This window comes from Bos indicus, chromosome 26 (assembly GCF_029378745.1).
Source record: "Bos indicus isolate NIAB-ARS_2022 breed Sahiwal x Tharparkar chromosome 26, NIAB-ARS_B.indTharparkar_mat_pri_1.0, whole genome shotgun sequence".
Lineage (NCBI taxonomy): Eukaryota > Metazoa > Chordata > Mammalia > Artiodactyla > Bovidae > Bos > Bos indicus.
The window spans coordinates 19,398,225-19,425,166 of NC_091785.1; the positions used below are offsets into that span (position 1 = coordinate 19,398,225).

The 26,942-nt window shown below is 53.9% G+C and overlaps 1 protein-coding gene across 8 annotated transcripts; it reads right to left on the reverse strand.

Annotated features, from left to right (window-relative positions):
* Positions 1-1,054: 1,054 nt before the first annotated feature.
* On the reverse strand, positions 1,055-26,942 carry HPS1 (HPS1 biogenesis of lysosomal organelles complex 3 subunit 1). 8 transcript variants are annotated; one of them, XM_019953005.2, is made up of 20 exons: positions 26,863-26,940; positions 25,079-25,185; positions 21,168-21,284; positions 17,499-17,636; positions 17,149-17,291; positions 14,961-15,069; positions 13,777-13,937; positions 13,192-13,294; positions 12,445-12,540; positions 12,233-12,302; positions 10,705-10,760; positions 9,243-9,410; positions 8,969-9,148; positions 7,839-7,900; positions 7,215-7,349; positions 7,068-7,133; positions 5,902-6,046; positions 3,581-3,694; positions 2,252-2,334; positions 1,055-1,785 (listed from the first exon to the last, which is right to left on the reverse strand). In XM_019953005.2, exons 3-20 carry the CDS (start codon positions 21,282-21,284, stop codon positions 1,623-1,625), a joined length of 2,109 nt encoding a protein of 702 aa, XP_019808564.2. In that variant the 5' UTR covers positions 25,079-25,185; positions 26,863-26,940; the 3' UTR covers positions 1,055-1,622. The 8 variants fall into 8 exon arrangements, with proteins under 8 accessions (XP_019808564.2, XP_070636719.1, XP_070636720.1 ...); XM_070780618.1 differs by lacking the exon at positions 26,863-26,940 and adding an exon at positions 26,704-26,856; XM_070780619.1 differs by lacking the exon at positions 26,863-26,940 and adding an exon at positions 26,656-26,678.

The following is a 26,942-nucleotide window of genomic DNA, read 5'->3' on the forward strand; positions in this document are numbered from 1 at the left end:
CCTGAACTAGGGGCCCCTCTGCTCCCTGCCCACTGGTTAGACCATTCCCCATGCAGGATAAAAGCACCCTAGGGGCTGGGAGTCTCTGTACACCTCTGACATCTGTCAGCCTTCCAGAAACCCGCTATTAGAAGTGCACTTCACAATTAGGAGAAAATGTGGAAAACTGCCTCTGGGTAAGAGGGACTTCTGGGGACATTTCTACTCTCAACTCAGACACCCCTCCACACGCCATGGAAAATTTACACTCTGTGTATCTCTGCTAAAATACAAGTCAGGACCTCCTCCTCAGTGTTCTTTATAATACTGAAAAACTAAGAAGACTGGTTAAACTGGACATGCCACATCACACAGCGGTTAAAAGGTAAGGGAAAATTAGCAGGTGACAAGACGGAGGATCCTAAACAGCGGTGGGATCTAGGCTTTAGTCCTTCCCCTTTTGCTCTTGTATTGTCCACAATCATGTGGTAATCCCCATCGGTGAAGTTGGGACATTGAGGAGGAAGGCAGTCCCCGTTGCCTCCTGACTGTCCCTCACGGCCACCTTCTGAGGCCTTTAGCCCAAGGTGCGGTTCCAGTTTTTCCAGTACCCACGACCCCGCACGCTGCTCACTTACAGGGAAAGAACAGTCCTTGCCTGAGTTTCAGCAATCACGCCATTTCAGCTCTGGCGTCATACGTGAGCCCTTGGCTCTACTGCGTCATGCTCGCTTTTGGCTCGCTTCCCTCCGTCCCAGCCGTGGCCTCTCAGCCCTGGCAGCGGGCGCGCCCAGGTCCCAGGCTCTGCCGACCCCTTGTCCTTGGGCCTGTTTTCTGGTGGGGGGCGGGGGGACTTTAGAGCAGGGGCTGTACCCGGGGCAGTGCTCTCAATCCAGGGCACGCCAGGACCACCCCCCGCCCCGCCCGCCCCCTCCCCAGGAGGCTCTGAGAAACCTCACAGCCTGGGATCTGTGGGACTGAGTGACACGAACCTCTGGGGCAGGGCTGGGGCAGGAGCCGAGAACCAAGAAGGGAACAAAGAGGCCACCGAGAAAGGCCGGGGCTGGAACCACAATAACCGTGACCAGAATTTATTCGTGCCTGCCGCCATCCTGCAGCCCCACGACTGTCCTGACGGGGGCGCAGTCACACTGACTGTGGGGAGACAGGCTCAGAGGTGGGGGAGAGAGCCACAGGGTCCAGAGCCACAGCGAGCACACGGCAGAGCCAGAGCTCAACCCAGCCAGGGGAGCACCTTTCACGCGAGGAGGAGACGGCTTCCTGAGGTGCTCTCCCCACTCCAAGAAGAGCTGGGCACTTCCTGTTGGTCTCCTGGGGTAAACGGAGAGGCAGTTCCCAAAGTGGGGTGGCCCTGGGTCTAAGGTCACATCCACAGCTGCTCTAGCTAAGGAGACTGGCCTTCTTCTTTCTCCAGAAGGAAGGGTTTGGGGGTTTGCTTGTTACCCGCAATGGAGGTGGCTCTAAATGAGTTTCTTTAAGAAATCCTGGGGCTGCCCTGGAGACAGTACCATCCCCAGGGCCACTGTGGACAAGAGGAGGCTCTTGCCGTGGTGATGTCTGTGAGCCAGGTAGGCCTGGAGAACCAGGGGCACAGGCGGATGCACGGGGCAGCCCTCCTGGTCCTACAGCAGGTGGACACGGGAGGCCTCGCCCAGGCGCTGGGCCAGCTCGCCGGCCTGCTGCACCAGCACGTCCGTGGGCACAACCGACAGGTGGAGGGCCAGCAGCTCGTGGCACCTGACAGCCTCGGCCGGGTGGCCCTTGCTGTAATACCGCAGGAGCTTCCTGGGGGAGAGAGGGGAAAGGAGGACAGGATTCACGAGGGAGACATGGCCATGAGGTCCCCTCACTGGACTCCAGCACCAGGCTGGAAAGGACTTCCTTGCTCCTTGCTGACTCCCCATTTTTGAGGCTCAGCCCCAGGCCGTCAGGGCCCACCCTCTGGAATCCCAACCCTGGATGGCAGGGCCCCAGCTATGGGGCCACAGAGCCAGCTAGGGAAGGTCCCAGGAGCCCAGCAGAGACAGCTGCAAATGCTGTCTCAGGGTGCAACAGGAGGGGAGGAACCCCAAGAGCACCCCTCTCTCTTCCTCTGACTGCCCGGCCGTGAGGAGCTTCTAACAAGGGGGGCTGGGCTCGGGGCGGGGGGCCAAGGAAACACTCCTGAAGGAGGGCTGCTGCCTCTGCTGAAACGGGCGCGTATCACCTGTCACCTGTCCCCGTCCCCAGCGGCCCTCCGGCTCGGCCTCACCTGTAGTAGTCCCCTCCCAGCATGCCGACGGGCGCTGAGTCATCAGACAGCACAGGCACCTCCATGATCTGCAGTTTGTGACCCTGGGGGAGGAGGAGAGCTTCTTGAGTGGGGAGGCGGTGGGCACGGCGGGAAGACCATGGGCCTGAGTCAGACACAGCGGGTCCGAGGCCCAGCTCAGCCCTGTTTAGCAAGTGCTTAGCGCTGGCAAAATGCACTGACCTCTTTCTACCCTGTCTTCTCACCTGTGAACTGGGGATAAGAATAAACTCCCAAGAATATTAGATGCGATGAACATAAAGTTCCTGGGGTCATGCCGGGCACCATGCTGGTAGCTCTCATTCCCACCAACCAGTGGACCTGGCTCAGTGTGAAGGATGGTGATTGGGGAGGTGTCAGTAAAAGCAAAGTGTGACCACAGGCCAAGTCTCTCTCTGAAAGGACTGGGAATCCCAGGGAAGGACATGCCAGGGAAGCGACTCAGGCTCGGCTGGGCTCCCACCATGTGCCAGGCATCGTCATGGGGTTCCTGCAGTCCTGTGCCCACTGGGATGGTGAGGCCCGCCCATTACCCCATGGAGCCAACCACACACACAGAGAGCCTGTCTCTCCCTAGAGGCTGAGGTGACGCTCAGCTCCACGTCCTGGGCACCTCTGAGGAGGGCACAGGGCAAAGATGGGAGCCTGCAGGCCAGGAAGCCAAGCCTGGGTTCTGACGTCATCACTTAGGACCTCGGTGCCCTGGCCGTGGTGTTTGATCTCAGGGCATCAGTTCCTCCACCTGCAAAATGGGATCAGTGACACTTGTCCCAACCAACACACGGGCTGTGCAGGTGTGTGAGGCTGTGAGAGCAGCAAGATCCCAACAGCCACACTGCACCATGGAAAGGTTCGCCACGACCTCAGGCTGAGGGGAAGGAGGGCATGCTGCCAGGAGCAGAGACAGGGCATGCAAGGTGTGAGCAGCTTTGCTCAGGGCAGGTTGGTTAACTGCTCTCAGCCTCCATTTATCTGTCTCAGCAATGGGAGCAGGAAGCGAGGCCTTGTATCACACAAAGTGTGGGCTGAGCATCCTTGCTTGCGCGGGGCATGGAGGTCTGTTCATGTGTCACCAGGATGCCTCTTGAACAACAGTGTGAGTTTTTCAGAGAACTGGGGGCAGGGGTCACAGAGCCTGAGCGCAAAGGCGGACCTGAGCTCTGGGTCCCAGCCAGCTGGGCTTCGCTGTCAGTCCCACTGGTGTCAAGAAGAGTTGGAGAGACAGATTGAACAGAATCCAGGAGAAAGGGAGAATTTCAGGACTGCCCTGCCCGGGCCAGCCACACCCACCATGTCGTTCTCGAACCACAGGAAGTAGGAGCAGCAGAAGTCCCCCTCGCGGAACAGCAGCGTGGTGTAGCCCTTCTGCAGGTATCTGCGCGCCAGCCGGATGAGAGACCAGACCTGGGGAGAGGGGACAGTGCTTGTCTCTGCAGCCCGAGGGTGGCCCTTACCCCACGTCGGGGGCTGGGCTCGGGCTCTCAAATCCCAGTGAAGAAAAGCACTCAGAGGAGGAGCTCCTGGAGGGCCAGGGGCCTCTCCTGTTCCTCTTCCTCTTTGGTGCCTGGGCCCAGCTTTGGCTCAGAGCAGGAGCTTAGTAGTAAACAGATGATGGATGGATGGATGGACTACCTATCCCTCTCATTACTGCAAGGACAAAATATATGTATCAACACTTTATGAATCTGTACTATATACACAAGCTATAAAGTAGCAAATTCATCTTTCAGGCCAGAACAGAGCCAGGGACACAAGCGGAGATGAGAGGGTAGCCCCCTGGAACTCTCCTGATGTTGAGGGCTCACACAGACCCCTCAGGGCTGAGGATCTCTGGCACGGCTCTATGCCAAGAAGGTGCTAGAAAAGTGTTTGAATGCACAGTGCCCTGGCCCTGGCACACCCTCTGCTCTGAGGTGAAGTCTGAACGAGGGCTCACCAAGGGCACTGATGGGAACAGTGACTGAGGGTCAACGCGCCTCAGGTCCTCTCTGCGAGGCTCTCCTCCCTGATTCAAGGACTTCCGCTGCTGCCTGTGAGCTGCCCGAAGGGAGCTGGCAGCAGGGGGCACCTCTGCCCCCACCCCCCACCTCCCAGGGCTGGCAAAGGCCTTCTGCACTCCAACCAAGACGCTTGGTGACAGGTGTACATGAGCCCCTCCCAACCTGATCACACACAGCATCTAATTAAATGCAAACAAATAACATGGACTTGCTCTGTTTTTCAGGAAAGCAATTAGACAATGTATATCAGTAACCTTAAAAACAATTCCTCCCACTTGACTTCATAATTCCATTTCTGGGAATCCATATTGAGAAAATGATCCGAGATGAGGACAAGGATAAATACATAGAGGTGTGTGCACCAGCATTATTTATGACAGAGTCTGCGAACAGTCTCAGTGTTCAACGCTGGGGAAATGGCTAAGTACATGGTGCTGCGTTCCCATGATGGACTGCCGTGGAGCCGGTGAGAATCATGTTGATAAAGAATTAATGACATGAGGAAATGCACCAGATACACAGTGAAGTAAAAATGCGGGAAACACATGCACATGCAGGATGACCTCAACCACAACAAACCGCACAGGAAAACGGCGGAGAGAAAGGCACCAAGACGAGCCCAACTACCCCGGACGGAGACGGGGACGCTGGTGTGGACGGTCCCAGGAAACGCTCGACCAAGCCCAGCTACCTCCGGGGCCACTGCTGTGCATCACCGTGTGTGTGCATCTGTAACCTACGCGGTAACTCCACGACGTTACTGGTGTTCCCGTTCTCCTTTATAGAAGAGGCAACTGAAACTTAAGACGCCCTACCGCCCCAGGCCACACAGCTAGCGAGGGGCAGAGCTGGGTCTCCAGTGGGCTGTCAGCGACCTTGTTTGCACCATTATGATACATTTTACTTAGATATATAAAATACACATATATAATAATGTAAAATATATGTAACACGTATAATATATAGTAATATAATATGTATAATATATGTATAAAATACAGCTTTTTATAAACTGGCAGAGGCCTCCCCACCAAAAATACTAGTTTGCCATGAAGATGAATCAAAGAAAATAAAAGGAGCCCTGGAGACTGTTTCCTCTGTAGAAACCTCCTACTTTTACATTCTGATACTCAAACCCATTAACCTGTGTGTCCCCTTTCTGTCTTAGTGAACTCAACAAACCCTTCCTGGGCCCCGGCCATTCCCTCCCTGGCCTCACTACCCAGTGTTGCTCCAGGAACTTTAACACATCTGGGGAGGTGGCCCCACATGCTGGCCGGGGCCCTAGGGTGACAAAGACAGGACCGTTCTCTTAGGAGCCTACAAAGCTGGGTGCGGAGGTAGAAAGAATGCAGGAAGAGTTCCCATGGGGGTGCTCGGAGTTTCCCGGGGGCCCAAGCGCGGGGACTAGCCCTCCCAGGCAGGGCCCAGGCACGCCTCGTCTGATGCGCAGGGAGCGTGCCTGGGCTGGGAAGAATGCAGGAAGAGTTCCCATGGGGGTGCTTGGAGTTTCCTGGGCGGGGGCCCAAGTGCGGGGACTAGCCCTCCCAGGCAGGGTCAGGCACGCCTCGTCTGACATGCGGGGAGCGTGCCTGGGCTGGGCCAGGTTACCTTGGTTTTGACGAAGGTGGCCAGGGGCCCCCGGCCCAGCTCCGATGAAGTCCTCTCACTGCTACTGAGGGAAGGGGCCACCATCTGACCAGTGGTGCGGTCCACGTAGATGAAATGCACCAGGCCTGGGAAGTCTTCCAGGAAGGTGAGGGGCTGAGTTAAGGTGCTTTTGAAGCCAGAACCAGGGAAGGAGCTCCTCCATCCACCGAGGCTTCCTTCAAGCGTCCCCCTCCCCTGCCCCATAGGTTTCCTTTTCAGCCACCCTACCCTCCCAGGACACTCTCTTTCCCAGGTCTCGCTTTCCCTTTGAACTCCCAATCCCAAGAAGGTCTAAGGTGCAAGTACAATGGATCTCTGGCTCTGGCACATTTAACGCCGGGAATTCTGCTCCCAAGGAACACAGCATGTTTATGTTTTACCATCTTCATGCAGGATGAGTCTAAATGACACACGTGGTGAGGCCAGGGTGGGAGCAGAGCTACGGAGCTGAGGAGTGAGCCTCACTGGCCGCCACCCACATGCCTCGCCATAGTCCTCTTCATCTCTACGCCTCATCTTGGGCTGGAAGGCTCCATTTGAGAGGACAGGCAGCAGCAGGTGGCTGGCAAGGCCCTCTGTCACCGCTTCCACCTGCACGCTAAGGACTCAAGTCTCAGGAAATTTCAATACTGAAAAAACTGCTTCATATAAAGTTTCAGGGAAGATCAGTAATTGATAAAACTAGTTCTCTAATAAAAGGATACGTCTTAGAGATGGTTTTTTAAACAGGGACCAATTAACACCCTTACCGCAGGCCTTCTCCGAGCCTTCATATTCCTCTGTACTGTAGCATCTAAGGAGGGGGACACGGCCCCTCAAACCTACCTGAGCCCAGGCCCCTGCCCCTCCTGGAGACCCACTGCCACTTTGCTGGCTGGACATCTACACAGATGATCTCTATGAAGTAATCCTGGGACACCAGGGATTTCTGAAATTCCAGCCTCGGAGCATTCCTACAGATAGGACACCAACAGGACACTAAAGTCTCCTCACTTTCTTCAGCAAAAGGAAGCTGAGGTGCGAACTATGTGCTCTTTCCCTAAAGCTGCTGTCATTCAAGTGAGGGGCAGAGGAGGCAGCAGCCCAAGGGGCCTTCACGGCCAGCCCAGGGCCGGGCATCAGGATATGACACCATGGTGACGTTCCTCCTGCTCTTCACTAGCAGGAAGTCCTTCCAGTCCGCCAGCTTTTCTCTGTCGAGGGAGCAGGGGAGCAGGAGGGTGAGGCGTGCCCGGCTCCCGCCCTGGCTGCCAAGGGGTCACACCGCCACTTACTGCATGAGTGTCTGGACTTGGTCTTGCAGGTGTTGGGGCAGGTGGGGGCCCCCCCGGCCTGGGGCCACGGTTAGGAAGCTGAACCGATAGATGGCGCATAGCTGCCGCTTCACCTTCCTGCACGCCTGGAGCAGCCTGGGGGCCAGAGATGAACTGTCACAGAGGGAAGGATCCTGGAGGGCACAGCCAGGACGGCACCCCGTCCCTGTGGTCACCCTCCTCCTGGACTGATGGACACGGCTGATGAACTACACCCTGGCCCTCACTGAGCTGGGAGTCAGCTTCCACGTTCCCCCGACATGGGGCTCCGAGAAACTCAAATCTCCTCCAACCTCCTGGTTTATTTTATGGAAAAACAAGGCGCAGTGACTTGCCCAAGGTCACGGTGGGTCTGTGTGGAAGCTGGGTCTCTGCTAGTGGTGTCCGGTCCTCAGGCCCTGCTCCTCAACCTCTGTCTTCTCTGCCCCCAGCCTCCCCTCAGCATCGTGGGGGTTGGACCTGCCCTCCCAGGACCCCCTCTGTCCTCAGAAGCGCCTCCCTGAGCATCTTCTCCTCCTGGGCTTGGAGGAAACCTGCCGTCTCGTCCAAACGATGCCCTCCTTGACCTCAGGGCCCACCACTCACTCCAAGGATGAGCCGGGCTCACTTTTGGAGAAGGCCTTGGTCTTGAACTCCAGCCAGGTTTTCTGTAAGCAGACAAGTGACAGGCGGCTTCCTGACAATGTTCCCACAGTGAGGTCCAGGGGGGCTCTGACATTGGGCTCTAGAAGGCTCCCCATCTCCATGCATAGCACATAGCTGCTGTCCACAGCCAGGCTGGGTCTCTGGCAGGGCCCCCAGCACGCTGCAGCCCACTGTACACCGCGGTCTAGTCACTCAGCAGGCTTTTCCTTAAAAAGCAACTTCTGGGTTTGAGCCCCAGGCTCTCGGCCTCACTGGCAGACACGTAAGCCAGTGCTGTCCAGCGGCAGGTCAGTGCCTCGAGGGTGGGCTGGATGCAGCCGAGGGCGGGGGTGCTGATCCCCTTCAGGGGTCTTTGCCTCCTGACACCTCACTGGGGCTGCTGGGCACCAAGAGACATGGGGCGCTGTGGACTGACTGGGCTTCAGTCACCTGCTCTGCCTCGTCTAATCCCCTGCTTAGTTTCAAACCAGTGCAAACTTCAGCCACAATGAATCTCAGTTCCTCAAACAGACCCAAGCCCTGCCAGCTTCCTGAACGGCCTCAGATCTCAGCCTAGGGTTCTCGTCTGGCGAGTTCCCTCCTAGGCTCCTGCCTGGATTGCACCTGGTCTCCTCCTCTGTCCATGTACTGTCCCTGTGTCTGGGCCTCAAGACCCTATCTGGGCTCTAAGCCCCCCGTGGGTGGGACGGCCTCCCTGTGTCCTGCAGCCTGTGAGACCAGCCACGTGGTGAGGGGCACAGTGGGCAGGCCACTGGCCATTCCTGAGCCCTCGAGTTGGGCTCTGCCTCCACTGCTCACCCGTCCAGTAACTTTGGCCAAATCACCATCTATCTGAGTCCCTCCCTGGTTTCCTCACCTGAAACATGGGAGCTGGAACCTGTGTTCTGCCGAAGTTACACAAGAACGTTTAGGAAATATAAAGTGCACTGCTGAGTTGCGGGGGATCAGAGCACAGTCCTCTGGTGGGGTGGGGCAGAGGCCAGCCCCCTCCCCTTGAGCCTTGGCCCCTCAGGTGTGATGAGAACAGGCCTCCCCTCCCCAAGGTGGGACGTCCGGGGCCTGCGTCTCACCTGAAGTTCTTGCCCACCTCGATTCTTGACAAACTTGTCCATCCTCTGGCGGAGGTCCGCCATGATGGGGTGGGACCGCAAGGCACTCCCAGCCTCTTGCCCCTCCTTCAGCTTCTTCTCCAATTGAGAAAACCCATCCAGGAGCTGGTACAGGGCCAGGGCCAGGGCCGTGCTGGGGCACTGAGGGGAGAAGAGCAGGGCGGGGTGGACAGGGGTGGCCAGGGGGCAGGTGTCCAGGCCGGGATGGCCCCAGGGCAGGCGGGGGCGCTGATACCTTGGTCAGGAGCACCATGCTGATGCCCGGCCACAGGGGCAGGCAGTACATGGTGTGGGGCACCAGGGGGCAGTAGCTGTCTTTCACGCTGGCGTCCAGGAAAATCCTTCTGGGGCCAGAGGGTCCTGGGGAGTGAGCGATCAGCGTCTGGAGGGTGTCTTCAGCCATCTGAAGAGGAAGAGGAGCTGTCAAGGGGAGGGGAGGGGCAGTCGTTGGGGGTCCTCCCCAGGCTGGGTCCCCCCGCAGCTGCCCACTTGCTGTCTCCCTCAGAACCTCGAGGGACAAACTATTCTAGCCCCCAAAGTCCCAGTTCCTAAATGCTGGCCCTCTGCTGAGGCTCCCCTGGCAGCTCCCGTCCTGCTGTCTGTCTCTCTCTCTCAGGATCCTCAGAGCCCTTCTGCACAGCATCAGGACTGGATGCCACACAGGGGTGGTGGGTAGTAAAAAAGGGGAAGAGGAAGAAAGGAAAGTGGGAAAGGCAGACAGGGTGGCATGAGCTGGGGGGGAGGCTCCTCCCCAACTTCATGTACACAAAGGGTTTAAAGCCTGTTAACAACTGATCATTTGACCACCTTCCGGACCTCCGAAAGTCATTCTAAGGGTGCAAGTGAGGGCTTCCTGGACTAAATGAGAAAACTCTAGCCTCATGAGGGCTCTGGGTAAGAGTCTTCAGTGGGCAAAAGTGGAAAATTAAGGGAATCATTAGGGATGCCACAAAAGCTTCTTTGTAAGGAAGTCATGGTAGTCTTATGACGACAGCAAAGGACTGGACGCAACACACTGGTTGCTCCAAGAATTTGCTAAATAAATAATAACATAATGCAGGCGATGCACTCTGAACAGTCTCGTTAAAAACCACATTGCCAAGGACTGCCTCATCAATGGGAAATGCTCAAAACAAAAAATAATGCAGAGCATTAGGATTCAAATCAGGTAAAAGAAAAAATATATATGTTGTGTGTGTGTATAAATACACTTATAAAGTCATAGGAAAGCCTAGAAGGAAACACTCCAAAAGTGTTTAACAGTAGCTAACATCTGGGGTTGGGACTGAGTGGTTTTTATTCCTTTTCCATATTTTAATTCTGTTTTCCCCAATTTTTCTACAGTGAACATATTTACTCTCTTATTAAAAAAAAAATTAAAAATTAAATTAGACTTTCACTCCCAAGAACAGTGAGAGTGGGGATTTCTCAGGAGTGGAGGCTGTGTGTCTGGGGGAGGGGGAGGTGGGAGGGAGAAGGCCACCCTCACTCACTACGCCTCACCCTACCCCGGCCCCCACCTCTGGGCTGAGCTCCGTTCCCTGTACTGGCCGGACAGCCGTGAGACAGCACCAGGAAGACCGGCATGGCTGGAGCGTCACCCCAGGGGAAGCCCCCAGAGCCACCAGGGCCCACTGCAGCATCTCCGATTAGCTGGTACCCTGGCCAAGCGCCCTGGGCCCCCAGGAAAAACTCACCTGAATGTGGGGAGAGTCAGTAGGTGGGGTGCCCCCATCCAGCCAGATGGTGCTACCTGCAGACAGACCGTAGGTAATAACAGAACGACAGAAACAGTGGGAAAATGTGAACACTGGCCCAACAGCCTGCCAGCAGGGGACGATGGAAAACAGGCCCTTCCCCACTGGCAGCTTAAAGCACCTCGCTGGGCACAGCACCTCAGTGTGAACAGGAGAGCCTTCCCCTTCTCATTCTACCCCAAGCTGGTGAGTGCAGGGCAAGCTCCCTCTGTGGTACCACAGCTAGGGCAGCCTGGGCTGGGGAAGAGAGGCACCCCTACCCACTCCCCCCTGCCCAAGCTGGCTGCCAGGCACGAGTTCCTCTCCCTGTACCTCGCAGTGGGGGGGCAGGTCCCTCAGACCCCTCCTCAGCCCCCCAATCCCCTCCTTGCTTCTGTCTTTTCTACCCCTTCGAGCCCCTCCCTGGCTGTAACAGTGCCTTTTCACTCTTTGCTCGGAGGCAGCAGAAACCGTCTATAGTTCCCCATTCATTTAGTCAATCAGCAAACTTTTACTGAAGCACCTACTGTGTGCTGGGAACTGAACTAGACTTCTTTTCCTAGGACAGCTCACAAAAACTACTGAACCAAGTACGTATTTGAAATATTATAGCTTTGTACTAACAGTGTTCTCTTGTATATTTCACTGCAAATAACCACCATTCATAATCACGTTTCTTGGGGAAAGCCTGTATCCGTGTTTCAAACACCCGTCTTAAAATGGATGAAAGCAACTCAAGCTGTTTGTAAGCTGAGTTCTGTGCGCTGTGGAACAGGAATTGCTTACAGCTTTGAGGCATGAAAAAACTAACCACTGAGAGAAAGGGGTCGGGACGAGGAACAAGGGGAGGAAGCAGTGGGAAGAAAACCACTTCAGCCGTCACCCCAAAGTAGCGCTTTCTGATGTGCTTGGGCTCGTGGCAAGCTTACAGAACCCAGGAGAGCTGCGACCTTGGCCCTGGAGAAGTGGACAAGCAGAGATGAGCTGCCACGTGGTCTCAGAGATCCCAGGCTCCTTTTTTGTTTTGTTAATAATATTTCAAACATTTTGGTTTTTTTTTTTTATTGTTTATCCACTTACTTTGGAAGTAAAATATAAACTATACAGATTGAATATTGATATTTTAAACCACTGTGCTGGAAAGAAACTTACTTAATTAGCTGATTACTTATTAACTACAAAAAAGAAACAGAAGGCAGGAGAGTACACACATGCGAGCTGAACTTTTAAATGAAATCAACTTTCATAAAAAGTTTTATGGATCACTGAAGTGGCCTCAGTAGTCCTTGAATTCAAGCTGGAGCTGGCAAGACAGACAGAGGGGCTGCAGCAGACAGCGTCCTGGGTTCTAGGAATGTGGGTGTCTGTGCCTGGCCTCTTCCAGGGCATTGGGATCCACTGACCCCTAAGATAGACTCCCAGGGCTACCAGTTGGCACCCAGCTCCGCCCCCTCACCATCCAGGGTCCCTCCTCCACTCTAGGTCTCACCTGAACTCTGCTCCCCAGGGGAAGGAGCTGGTGTGAAGTACTCCTCAGTCGGGGAGAAGCTGTCTGTCTCCTGGGAGGGAGAAGGGGCACCTGGGCTGAGGGCTCAGGGAAGTTCTCCCGGGGGCTCAGCCCTGGACCCTGCTCTCCCAGGAGAGGCAGACCTTCCCCTCCTCTTCCCTCCTGGTCCCCCCGCCGTGGTACAAAGCACATACGGTCCCCGCAGAATTCCTGGTCGGGTCTGCAGCACAGGAGCTCCAGGCCTGCTGCACGGGGATGCTCTGGCTGCGGTGGAGCCTCCGTGGGGAAGGCTGTGACAGGACAGGCCCGCGGATGCTGGTTAAAGCTGCTGACTGGCTTCTCTTCCTGCCAGCGCTTCATGGCACAGCCCTCGGGGGGGCTTGCCGGCCCCTGCGCCCACTCCACTGCACAGCCCCGAGTGTGCGCCATTGCTTCCCAGGGATGTTTCAGTTCTAGTCTTTCTCCAGAACCACAGAAATTCTACAAAGTCCAACAAACTGGCATCCCAATCACTGCCACACTGCCACTGATGAGGAGGGTGGTGTGGCAACCAGGCTGGCCAGCACTTTCTAAGTGTTTCACTATGCCCCAGGCACTGCTGGGCTCCAAGTAACCCTGAGAAGTAGATGCCATGGTTGTCCCATTGCACAGATGAGGGAATTGAGGCTCCCATGGGTGAGTACTTGCACAGCAAACAGCTAAGTGGCGGAGCGGGGACTACGTGACTCCAGAAACCTGTACTTTTAACCCTCTAATCCACCTGCCTTCTAGAATTCCCCTTACACCTGAAAGCAGGTAGAAAAGTCATGCCTAACCACACATTCAGGACTGAGACTCAGAAACCAGTCTCCCCAGCTGCCTGCCCAGCGCTCTCCAGACTGGCCATCTGAGTTGCCTTTCTGGTGGCCTCCCACTGCCCAGAGAGCTGCCCCGAGAGAGACCTGGGGGTCACTGTCCTCTGCCGTGCTCTCGCTGGGGTAGAGATCCTGCACCAGGAGAATGAGGGCCAGGAGGTCGGCTGGGCGCAGGGAGCTGGCGTTGTGGCTGTGGAGAGGACAGGAAGCCGGTCAGCACGTCTCCACTGCCCCTGCCCGCAGGTAACAGTGGATGGGAGCAGGCAAGTAAGGGGGTCTGGAGAGGGTCCCTGCCCTCCATAGTTTATAAAGGTGCCAGCTGACTTTATCCTCTTCTGAGAAAGACATGGAATATACAAAATTAACGAACTCATTCATTTTAAAAAATAAAACTTGGTTGTGCTGAAAAAAAAAAAAAAAACCCATGACCAGCGGAAAACCACCAGGGACCAGGAACGGCGTATCAGGAAACCCTAAGTTCAGACTCTGAGACAGTATTCCAGGAAGGAGTAATTCAGAGAGGGGAGTGAGCCGAGGGGATGAAGAACTGAGAATCTAAGAATCAACACTTCCTGGAAGTGATGGGTCTGGAAGGTTTCCCTGGCCCAGGAGGTGGTGCTTTTCAGGAAGGGGTCGCAAGAAAGGGTGAATGTGAGGGGTCCTGGGGCTCACCTGGAGTAGAAAGCCAGCAACTTGGAGTGCACGAGCAGGAAGGCGTGCAGGGCCTCCTCGCCAGCCCGCCCGGGGCTGGAGTTGATGGCCTGGACGACGTGCCGCTCCAATGCCTCAATGCACAGCTCACAGAGCTGAGGGTGGATCAGCCGCTCCACAGCCTGGGCACGCGGACAGGGGGATGGAAGCCATGTCACCCCAATTCCTCCCGTCCCAGCCAAAGTCTAGTGATACATTCACTTGGGCCACGGTGAGCGCACACCACGTGCCAGACGCTTGGGAGCAGGGAGGCTCAGACCAACACAGGCTGTGCTCTTGAGGGGCTCAGTCTGTACCGGTGTTAACAGGCTCCTGTGGGGTCTACATCTGCCGGGGGCGGATGCCCCTGACACTCACTCACGGCTCACTCTCCTGTGCACCTGGCTATTAATGGTGAGCTCATACTTGTTTGCTCTTCATTTGTCCTCTAACTCAGTGACTTTCAACTTGTAGTTTCCAAACCAGCATAACCAGCGTCACCTGGGAACTTGTTCAAAATGCAAATTATAGAGCCTCCCACCCTCAATGCCTACAGTGACTGAGAAAAGTGAAGCCCAGGAACCTAATAAGTCCTCTAGATGATTCTGATGCATACAAAGAGGAGAACCACTGATCTACAGAGCATCTGTCTACAACAGGGAGCAAGGGGGGGTGCTACTGACGACCAGCCTACTCCTCAGATCTGCGCTTAAGTAGGAGCTGAGGCTCAGTGCACCTGTCACTGCTGGCCCGAGATGTAGTTTGCTGGTTGTAGGTTGGTACCATCATTTGCACTCAGGCAATCTTTAGTGCTGGTTACTTTTTACTATTTTCTACTCTAGTTTCAGCTCAGTATAATTTGGGGGAAGGGATCAGAGGCGAGGGAGCTAACTTCAGAAATTTCCATAATTTACTGAGAGCCCAAAAACTGCACTAAGAAATCTGTTTTACCCAAAGTCTAGCCATGTTATTATAGGGGGGCCCATCAGAGTGCCTAACGCACCACGAAGCCAGAAAGAGCAACCCTCTGAAATGCATGAGCCTGGGGACTGCTGGTGCCCTCACTCACTGGGGTGGGGGACAGACGTCAAAGCATGGTCTCAGTGCTGCCCAGCCCCCGCGGCCTGACACTTCCGTGGCCCGAGGACTCCCGCACCCAGCGTCACCTCTACGGCAAAGCACTGCTCTTGGTCCCGCAGGCGGCTGTAGGTCCACAGCAGGCTCTGGAAGCGCTCCCACACCTCCACACGCTGCTCCAAGTCCGGGGGCCGCAGCCTGGGGCAGAGCAAGGGAGACCCACAGAAAAGTGGCATCCCCAGCTTCAACCAAAGGAGCAGTCTGAGCTCACTGTTAGAGCTGGGCAAGCTCCTGTGACAAACACCTGGGGGAAACCCCATACCACACCTGGGGGAGCCACACAGCACACCTGGGGGGGAAGTCACATAATATACCTGGGGGAGTCACACTGCACACCTGGGAGAGTCACACTGCACACCTGGGGGAGTCACACTGCACACCTGGGGGGCCACACTGCACACCTGGGGGAGTCACACTGCACACCTGGGGGAGTCACACTGCACACCTGGGGGGCCACACTGCACACCTGGGGGAGTCACACTGCACACCTGGGGGGCCACACAGCACACCTGGGGGGCCACACAGAACACCTGGGGGAGTCACACTGCACACCTGGGGGCCACACTGCACACCTGGGGGAGTCACACTGCACACCTGGGAGGGCCACACTGCACACCTGGGGGATTCACACTGCACACCTGGGGGAGCCACACAGCACACCTGGGGGAGTCACACAGCACACCTGGGGGAGTCACACTGCACACCTGGGGGAGTCACACTGCACACCTGGGGGGCCACACAGCACACCTGGGGGAGTCACACTGCACACCTGGGGGGCCACACTGCACACCTGGGGGAGTCACACTGCACACCTGGGGGAGTCACACTGCACACCTGGGGGGCCACACTGCACACCTGGGGGAGTCACACTGCACACCTGGGGGAGTCACACTGCACACCTGGGGGGCCACACTGCACACCTGGGGGAGTCACACTGCACACCTGGGAGGGCCACACAGCACACCTGGGGGATTCACACAGCACACCTAGGGGAGTCACACTGCACACCTGGGGGAGTCACACAGCACACCTGGGGGAGTCACACTGCACACCTGGGGGAGTCACACAGCACACCTGGGGGGCCACACAGCACACCTGGGGGAGTCACACTGCACACCTGGGGGGCCACACTGCACACCTGGGGGAGTCACACAGCACACCTGGGGGCCACACTGCACACCTGGGGGAGTCACACAGCACACCTGGGGGGCCACACAGCACACCTGGGGGACTCACACTGCACACCTGGGGGGGCCACACTGCACACCTGGGGGAGTCACACTGCACACCTGGGGGAGTCACAAAGTACACCTGGGGGGCCACACAGCACACCTGGGGGGGCCAAGTCACACAATATACCTGGGGGGGCCACACAGCACACCTGGGGGAGTCACACTGCACACCTGGGGGAGCCACACAGCACACCTGGGGGAGTCACACAGTACACCTGGGGGAGTCACACTGCACACCCGGGGGGAGTCACACAGCACACCCGGGGGGAGCCACACAGCACACCCGGGGGGAGCCACACAGCACACCCGGGGGGAGTCACACAGCACACCCGGGGGGAGTCACACAGCACACCTGGGGGAGTCACACAGCACACCTGTGGGAGCCACACAGCACACCTGGGAGAGTCACACAGCGCACCTGGGGGAGCCACACAGCACACCCGGGGGGAGTCACACAGCACACCTGGGGGGAGTCACACAGCACACCTGGGGGAGTCACACAGCACACCTGGGGGGGGGGCAAGTCACACAATACACCTGGGGGGGCCACACAGCACACCTGGGGGAGTCACAGTACACCTGGGGGGCCACACAGCACACCCCGGGGGGGCACGTCACACAATATACCTGGGGGGCCACACAGCACACCTGGGGGGCCACACAGCACACCTGGGGGGGAAGTCACATAATATACCTGGGGGACCCACACAACACACGTGGGGGAGCCACACCACAACTGGGGGACCCACACACAGTTGGGGTGCATCTGGCTGTGCTCTTGCCATGGAGCAGAGTGGGACGGGGGTGGAACCGGGAGGCGGGTGCCTGAGCAACTCACCTCACTTCTCAGCCTCTCGCTCACACATACATGACAAACGCCAGCGAGAGAGACCCAGGGAGGTGCCAGGAAGCAGCAGGGGCAGAGTGGGACCAGCAGCTTCACCGAGGCCTTGAGAGGGGCTCAGTACAGTACCCCAGGACTCACTCCTTTCGGATGAGCTGTCCATCCACAGTCACCAGCCCAAAGTGCACCTCGAACAGGTACTTGAGCACGCACAGCTTCTGCCGCAGGTCCCCTTCGCCCTCTGTGCGGTCTCCGTTGATGGCGATGAATAGGCATTCTCCAAACTGCAGGCACAGAAATCAGCTGATGTCAGCCAGCCCCCGGGACAGAGATGGGAGAGGGGGCGGGGGGCGGTCAGATCCCAGGGGATTTTGCTAAGATGCAGCATCTGCCTTCTAAAGGAGTCTGAGGTTCAAGATGAGGAAGAGGCGTGTGGACCATCCAAGGAACCAAGGGGCAGAGGAACGTGGGCCCCAGGGAGGCACACTCACCAGGTGAAGGACATACAGGTAGTTGCCATTTTCCGTCGAGAAGCAGGTGTATGTGTCCGAGAGCTTCTCCAGCATGGTCATAGAGGAGATGATGACCGGGGCCAGGAGGGTGCTAAGCTGGTCCTCCAGGGCGGGAGGCTGCAAGCGGGGCCAGAGAACAACACTGCTCAGGGGGCCAGACACGGGGGCCGAAGGAATGGACAAGACCCAGAACTTGGCGCCAAGGGCTCCGCAGTTCTAGGCACACCCAGGAGGCTGTCACTGTCCTGACAGGGAGACCCCAAATCTTGGGTCAGGAAGACTGGGAAAGGTCAGGCACCTAATTGCATTGTTCAGGCCTGAATTCTGGAAGGAAAGGTAAGGAATTAGGCCACGCCTCCACAGAGGAAGCCGACTCTAAGAAAGTTTGACATGTGCACCAAAGTCCGGGCCCCCTGTCGCAGTAAGTCTCCTTTAGGGAAAGTATCCTAAGGAAAACAATCAGAAACGGGGCAGCGATACAGGAGCAAAATGCTCCCCGCCGCATCATTTATAGCAGAAGAAACTGGAGAGAATGTCAATGTCCAGTACCAGGGAAGAGTTAAATATACAGCAGTACATCTCAATGAAGGGAAGATACAAAGCACTTAAGACATCAGAGCACTTCAGTGAGGTGGAGAATTCCTACGATACAGAGTAATGTTTTTAAAAGAAGGTTGTGAACGCTCTGTACATTCAAGTACACAGGAAAAACTAATTATTGAAAAACATTTAAAAATTCAACATCATTAAAGTGATTGCTTCTGAACAGGAGGATCAGGAATGATTTCTCCCCCTAGTTTTTATATCTTTCTGTACTTTCCTAGTTTGGTGGCAAGCATGCCTTTCCTTTTATAATCTCTTCCCTCATCCATTCTCCCTGCCTTCCAAATAAAGAACAGAACAAACAGACAAAACCAAAAAGAAACTGGATGGATGTGCTGAAGATCTGTGAGTGAAAATGGGATAAGGTCAGGGCGAATGGTAATAAGTCAAGTTCTTGACACAAGAATGAACAGGTACAAGGGCACAGCTGACTTTCCCCATGCTGATCTCAGAAGCCTTGACCGAAACAGGGAGGAAGCAGAGTCCTAGTTTTCACTTGGATACAAGGCGCTGAGTAAGACCTGGCCTTGAAAAGAAAAACAGGCAAGCAGCCAGGGGTACTGTGCGGCACTTGAAATATGAGGGGACTACGGCACATGGGGCGTAATTTCCTCCCACAGACTTGACATTCAGGAACCCAGGCCTGTGTCCACCATTGTAGGGGCTGCCAGTCACCTTCAGTAGGTCCCAGCTCAGGTGGCTCCTCTCCTGACCATCCCTAGGCCCACCCCACCCCAGCCTGCCCCGTCCCACACTCTGGTTAAAAAAAAACCCACGGTGTTTTTTTGCCATCTGGTTCATCTTTATCCTCTAAATTCTGTGAGTGCAGGGTCATGTTGCTACATTCACTGCTTTGGCCCCAAGAGGCTGGCAAATAGTGGATTCTCGATTAGTATTTGTTGAATAAATATCCCTTCACATAGGCAAATGCTGGTTGAATTATTCATGTACCATAATTTTCTGGAACTGTCATGAATCAATTACATTAATAGAAATGTGACTTAAAAACCTAGATGGTGTACAGAAACTCATTTTAAAAGCAGTAGCTTTCACTAGGTGTACAGGTGTGACAAGAATTCTTCTGTTTTGGTGGGGTGGCGGGGGGAATGATAATCTTTGGTGTAGCTAGGGTGTAAAGAGAATTCTCCTGTATTATTGATATGTGGTGTGGTTATAAAGTGGTACAATATCTTTGAATGGCTTTTGAATCAATGATTCTTTTTTAGGAATTTATCCTAAGGAAATAATGAGATGTGGGATAAAATTCAAGCACAAATGTTCCCAACAGTAATAGCTATAGCAAACTAGAAGCAATATACATGTCAAGTACTGGAGAAATGGCTAAATAAATGATGCTATATTTATTCATACACTGAATATAATGTTTCCATTAAGATTTATGCTTTTGACAATATTTAACAAAATGGAATAATGCTTTTGCTATAATGGCAACTGAAAAAAACCCAGGAATTAAAACTGTAACTGTGGTATGAGCTCAACTATTTGTAAAAGATACAGACCCAAAGAAAATATATTGAAGAGCTAATAGCTCGAGGTAGAAGAATTATGGGTCATTTAAAAACTATTTCTCTGTTACTTCCCAAATTTCCTACAATTAAGTCATGTTATTTACAGGACCAGGGGGAAAAGTGTTGTATCCAAGAGAAATAAAACTTTGAAGACCTTTTTTCTTTATGCCAGTCATTTAGGAACTGAAAAATCGGAATTTGTCCCTTTCTGAGGTTTTTAATAAAGAGGCAGAGAAACACTATCAAATCGTTTGCCTCTTAAATTTTTCAATTCAGTTCAGTTCAGTTCAGTCGCTCAGTCATGTCCGACTCTTTGCGACCCCATGAACTGCAGCACGCCAGGCCTCCCTGTCCATCACCAACTCCCGGAGTTCACTCAAGCTCACGTCCATCGAGTTGGTGACGCCATTTTTAGACCATATTGATGCAATGGTTAAGGAACTAATATACTTAGAAATTCTTAATTTAAAAATTATGTATATTGACTACTAAAAAATAAAGGCGCCTAACAGATAGACCTGTTTTTAGCTTAAATAAAATCACTTAAATGTCTATGATCTCTGATACGCTGTATTACTCCTAAAGAGCATCAGCGATGCTGAGGTCAGTTAACTTGCTGACACGGCACTAGTTGAGCTGATGACCAGGCCCACTGGACCAGGAAGGACACTGAGAGGCAACCAGCCTGTGTGGCCGCAGAAATGCAAGGACTCTCTGCTGGATCCTCAGTAAAAAAGTGTTCAATCCAAAATTAATCTGGAAAAAAATTTCAAAATGAATTATTCCTTTAGAATGTACAGTAGAACTTATCTAAGTGAAAAGGACAACTATCTTCGAGTCGTCACATTAAAGTGTTAAACTAGATATCTATATGCAAAGAAATAAACTTCAATCTATACACTAATACAAAAATTCAAAGTGCATCGTCAGACCTAATATAAAACCTAAAACTAAAAAAAAAAAACAAAAACCTAAAACTAGAAAACTTCCAGGAGAAAATATGGGGAAAATTCTTTGTGATCTTGGATTGGGCAAAGGCTTCTTAGATATGACACCAAAAGTATGATCCATAAAAGCAACAAGTGGATAACATGGAGTTATCATATTAAAAATATCTGTTTTGAAAGATATTGTGCAGTAGATATGAAGACAAGACACAGACTGGAAGAAAATATCTGCACAACACGTATCCACTAACTTTCAAAACTTGGTAAGAATAATAAGAAACAATCAATGCAATAAAAAATAGGCCAAGGACCCGAAGAGACACTTCATTAGTGAAGATATAAAGATGGAAAAATAAGCACATGACAAGGTGCTCAAAATCTCATGGGGTGAGGGTGGGGCACAGCCCTCCAGAGCACCAAGGGCTAACCTCTGAGGACATGTGGGTGCGAGAGGTGCAGACACACGCGGCCTTGTTCGCCGTTCCGGCCGCCAGGGCGGGTGGGCAGGCTCCCCGCCTCCTGACAGTGCTGCGCTAGCCCCCCGTCCGACCCTCCTGCCCTGCACTCACCTTCTCGCCCTCATTCTCTGTCTGTCCAAACTTCAGGTGCAGACTCTCTTCAAACTCCTCATCTGTCCAGTAGAAGAGGACCTCCGCACTCTCTGTGGCCACCAAGACGCACTTCATCTGCCAAGGAGAAGTGAGGTCAAGGTCACCTCCAGCCCCACACCCACAGACTCAGCCTGAGGAATGAAAAAAATTATAATCCCAGCAAATGCCTACTGGATTTTACTGTGTGCGGGCACTACCACGAGGGCCTTCCTGGTGTTACTTCGCAGCACCCTCACAACAAAGCAGGAGTCTTCAGTTACTCCTATTTTTAACTCAGCAGTGGCCACAGGACTGGAAAAGCTCAGTTTTCATTCCAATCCCAAAGAAAGGCAATGCCAAAGAATGCTCAAACTACCGCACAATTGCACTCATCTCACACGCTAGTAAAGTAATGCTCAAAATTCTCCAAGCCAGGCTTTAGCAATACATGAACTGTGAACTTCCAGATGTTCAAGCTAGTTTTAGAAACGGCAGAGGAACCAGAGATCAAATTGCCAACATCCGCTGGATCATCTAAAAAGCAAGAGAGTTCCAGAAAAACATCTATTTCTGCTTTATTGACTATGCCAAAGCCTTTGACTGTGTGGATCACAATAAACTGTGGGAAATTCTGAAAGAGATGGGAACACCAGACCACCTGACCTGCCTCTTGAGAAACCTGTATGCAGGTCAGGAAGCAATGGTTAGAAATGGACATGGAACAACAGACTGGCTCCAAATAGGAAAAGGAGTACATCAAGGCTGTATATTGTTACCCTGTTTATTTAACTTATATGCAGAGTACGTCATGAGAAACGCTGGGCTGGAAGAAGCACAAGCTGGAATCAAGATTGCCAGGAGAAATACCAGTAACCTCAGATATGCAGATGACACCACCCTTATGGCAGAAAGTGAAGAACTAAGGAGCCTCTTGATGAAAGTGAAAGTGGAGAGTGAAAAACTTGGCTTAAAGCTCAACATTCAATCAGAAACTAAGATCATGGCATCTGGTCGCATCACTTCATGGCAAATAGATGGGGAAACAGTGGAAACAGTGGCTGACTTTATTTTTTGGGGCTCCAAATTCACTGCAGATGGTGAATGCAGCCATGAAATTAAAAGACGCTTACTCCTTGGAAGCAAAGTTATGACCAACCTAGACAGCATATTAAAAAGCAGAGACATTACTTTGTCAGCAAATCTCAGTCTAGTCAAGGCTATGGTTTTTCCAGTAGTCATGTATGGATGTGAGAACTGGACTATAAAGAAAGCTGAGCACCAAAGAACTGATGCTTTTGAACTGTGGTCTTGGAGAAGACTCTTGAGATCCCTTGGACTGCAAGGAGATCCAACCGGTCCATCCTAAAGGAGATCAGTCCTGGGTGTTCATTGGAAGGACTGATGTTGAAGCTGAAACTCCAATACTTTGGCCACCTGATGCGAAGAGCTGACTCATTTGAAAAGACCCCGGTGCTGGGAAAGATTGAAGGCAGGAGGAGAAGGGGACGACAGAGGATGAGATGGTTGGATGGCACCACTGACTCAATGGACATGAGTTTGAGTAGACTCCCGGAGTTAGTGATGGACAGGGAGGCCTGGCGTGCTGAGGTTCATGGGGTCGCAAAGAGTCGGACACGACTGAGTGACTGAACTGAACTGAAAACCAAGGCTGAGCTCTTTACTGTGTTATCCCGGCTCTCTAAACACAGCATCAGACACACTACCAGCCCGCTGGGATCAAGCGTAAAGAAGGACCCAGCTTGTGATCTGGACATGGGGTCGACTGCACGAGGGAGGCAGGCTGTCAAGGCCTGGTCTGGAACACTGGGCAGCTAGTGCACCTCGCTCTGGGCAGCCCAGTACTTCCACTCAAGTCAAAAACAGCTCCAGAGTACCAGCTCCAAAGCCCGCAGGCAGTGGGCTCAGAATTACGGGAGTTTCAGTCACAAGTTCCTCCTGCCCTGGGGGACACAGAAGCTGCGTGACCTTGGCCACAGTTCTTCTCACCCCTGCTTAGCTGCTGCTTCCTCAGCCACCTCCACCAGTATCTTCTGCCCTTTCAGACCTCGTTCCCCATCACCCACACATGTTCCCTCTCTGCAACACACTATGCTTGATTATGTAAAATGTGTTTTCTTATTCACCATGGTAGATTTTTAATCCACAGCTTCCTACTCTGGGCCTTGGCCCCCTGAGGTACAGCAAGACATTGACCTTCTCAACTCCTGGGTCAGCCTGACCACGTCTGGTGAAGCCGGAGCTCTCGGGCCAGCTGCTTGCCCCAGGCAGGGGCTTCAGACCTTATCCTGTACCTCAGCATGTCACATGGACACGAGCACATTACACGTGTGGTAAGACATGACAGTGATGAGGAAGCCCCACTCTTAACTCTTCCATGGGTGGACATTCAGTTTCCTCAGGACTATTATATCTCGAGGTCTCAGACTCAGTTACACTCTTCAGGATCCCCTAGGTGACCAGCTTGGTGGTACTTGCTGCTGCTGCTGCTAAGTCACTTCAGTCATGTCCGACTCTGTGCAACTCCATAGACGGCAGCCCACCAGGCTCCCCGTCCCTGGGACTCTCCAGGCAAGAACACTGGAGTGGGTTGCCATTTGCTTCTCCGATGCATGAAAGTGAAAAGTGAAAAGTGAAGTCACTCAGTCGTGTCCGACTCTTAGTGACCACATGGACTGCAGCCTACCAGGCTCCTCCACCCATGGGATTTTCCAGGCAAGAGTATTGGAGTGGGTTGCCAATGCCTTCTCCAGGTTCCTACTGAGTACCTCCCTAATCTCCAGTTGGATTATCAACTTTAACTCAGAGCACCTAGCTTCATAGTGTTTCTAGCACAGTGAAAAAAAGAGAATGTAGCCTACTCCCATGGAATTGCTACACACAAAGCAGAGACCACGACAGCAATGGAGCGTGAAAGGGAAGGTTGCTGCATGAGGGCAGGTGGGCCCTGAAGAGGCTGCCCTGGGACTCCCAGGTGAGCCTGGCAAGGTTCAGGACTTGAGGGGCTGGCCTGGTGGGAAGGGAGTGCGTGCACTGGAGAACAGTGGGCTGTAGAATGAAGTCTATGAACAACAGAGAGTCCTTGTAGGCTGGTAAGGGTATGTGTCGTGGATGGGTGGGGCCAAGGTTATGGAGGCCAGTTGTCCTGGTGTGGGCTAACGTGGGTCCACTCTTTGCTGAAGGCCAAAGCAGGAAGCTGGGAGGGATTGGGGGCAGGAGGAGAAGGGGACGACAGAGGATGAGATGGCTGGATGGCATCACCGACTTGATGGACATGAGTCTGAGTGAACTCCGGGAGTTGGTGATGGACAGGGAGGCCTGGCGTGCTGCGATTCATGGGGTCACAAAGAGTCGGACACGACTGAGTGACTGAACTGAACTGAACTGAGAGGAGGAAGGGGCTGATTCAGGAGGTGTAGCTTAGAGGTTTGGTAGGCAGTGATGGGGTTTCCCAGGTGGAATAGTGGTAAAGAATCCACCTGCCAATGGAGGAGAGGTGGGTTCGATCCCTGGGTCAGGAAGATCCCCTAGAGATAGAAAAGGCAACCCACGCCAGTATTCTTGCCTGGGAAATCCCGTGGACAGAGGAGCCTGGTGAGCTACAGTCCATGAGGTAGCAAAAGAGTCGGACATGACTTAGCAACTAAACAACAGCAACGGGCTGTGATGATCACCTAGATGTCAGGGAGGGAGAGCAGAACAGGCAAAGGTGACATGAGGATGCAGGCTGGGGCAGGCAGGGGGCGGGGCTGACAGCTCTGCAGAGCCTGAGAGAGCTCAGTCCTCTGCCTGCCTCACCCTGTCCACCTCCCATAGTCCGAGGAGCCCCAGGGCGGGTGCCGCCTGCCTGCATCTCAGGCAGGATCACCTACCGTGGCAAGGAGCACAGCAGAGCTTCCTGACAGCCGAAGGCTCAGAAAGGGCTGCAGGAGACAGCCTCGGTGACCAGCTCATGGACAGCAGCACAGCATTCCACGACCTGGTTAAAACGGGGTGGAGGGGGAGGGGGGCTAAGAGTAAGCAGAGGCTCTCATTTCAACTGCTGCCCGTTCCGGGGAGTGGACAAGATGGTGGAGGGCTGAGTGGTCAAAGGCCTCTCTCTGGCTCTTGGGCAGCCTGCTCAGAACACACTCCCCACTGCCAGGCGTCCCTGTGCTCCACATACTGCTCACCCCTGCCTTCCCACAATGGAGAACATGGACCCAGCAGGCACAGTCCTTTGGACGTAGCCGGTGGCCACAAACGGTAATTCTCACCTACTGTTTCCTCCTGAGCACTCTCACTTCCCTGTGGGTCACTCTGAACCATGGTGTGGTCAGCAAGCCTACCCTGAGCACCCCCAGGCAGCCTGCTATGAGTAACTAATATTAGGCAATAGCACAGCACATCCCAGGGAGACAGAGATGCAGTCCTGGAAGACAGGAGATACCCCAGGATGATGCAGTGAATGGCAGTAAACCAACGCAACAGGCACGGGAGACCTGGTTCTAGTTCTGGCTTTGCCAAGGCACTTACACCTCTCTGGGCTCAACCTCTGGCTCCATCTCCCTCCAGGGTTCTAGTGAGTCAGGGAGCAACCAGGCAGTCACATCCTTAGCAAACTACTTTCTTACAGAAGTGTGTGCTCAATCACGTCCTACACTTTGCAACCCTATGGACTGTAGCCCACCAGGCTCCTCTGTCCATGCTATTTCCCATGAAGGAATACTGGAATGGATTGCCATTTCCTTCTCCGAGGGATCTTTCCCACCCAGGGACTGAACCCACATCTCCTGTGTCTCCTGCATTGGCAGGCAGGGTCTTAACCACTGGGCCACCTGGAAAGCTCTTCTTACACAGAGAGGTGAGGTGGGGGTGTCACTATTCTTATTTCCCAGCTCCCCTCCTCAAAAACAGGGTGAACTAAACTAGTTCCAGAACCACTCATATTTCGATGATAAAAAGCAGGAACAATATAAAGCTTTAGCTTAATCAGGAAGCCAAACATTGCAAGCAAACAGAAGGCAAGAAAGGGCTGTTAAGGGCTCAGCATCTTGTGCAACATGAGACTTCACTACTACGTCACTGGCATGACTGACCTTAACGCCGTCTTCCCATTAACATGGAAATCCTCTTTAGTTGACATTAAGTTCTACTTTTATTTCAAAAGGTCTGTTGGAAAGAGAACCTCACTGGTGTTATTTTGTGGCTTCCCTGCTCTCTGCTCTAAGGAGGGAACACAGGACTCAGTGAAGCTTTAGATGGAGCAGGGGCAACTTGGGGAACCTCTCTGCCCCTTCTCTCCGCCCGCCCCCCGACTCATTTTCACCATTCTCCCTGTAAACTGCCCCTATGACCGCCGCCCCTGAAGGGCCGGAGGACGCAGGAGTAGGACCTGTCCACTGGCAGCCTTCTTGTTTGCCTGGCACTTTCAGTTTATGCAGCAGTTTCACCCCCCAATTCCCCGAACCTCAGAGTGGCAACCGCCCCATTTCGTGGCAGCAGAAACTTTGACTACCAGAAGTGAAGTGACCCGCCACGTTCCCACGCCGGGTGGGTGAGGCTGGCGGTAGGGACCCCTCTACTTCCGGGAGGGCCGTGCCGGGGTCCCGGAGGAGGCCCCGCCGCCTACCGAGGCCCTCGGACTGTGCGTACCGAGTCGTAGCCAAACACCTACCAGCCTGCCAGGAGTCCGCGCCGCGCTTCCGGGTGTGGTCACGTGACCGCCCACGTGACCGCCTGGGGCCGGATTGGAAG

Coding starts and splice junctions, on each gene's coding strand:
- HPS1 (XM_019953005.2), bottom strand. CDS start 21,284: ATGAAGTGCGTCTTGGTGGCCACAGAGAGTGCGGAGGTCCTCTTCTAC. Junction 9,411..10,704: donor CTGACTCTCCCCACATTCAG/GTGAGTTTTTCC, acceptor CTTCCTCTTCAG/ATGGCTGAAGACACCCTCCA. Junction 7,901..8,968: donor GAGGTGGGCAAGAACTTCAG/GTGAGACGCAGG, acceptor GTCTGCTTACAG/AAAACCTGGCTGGAGTTCAA.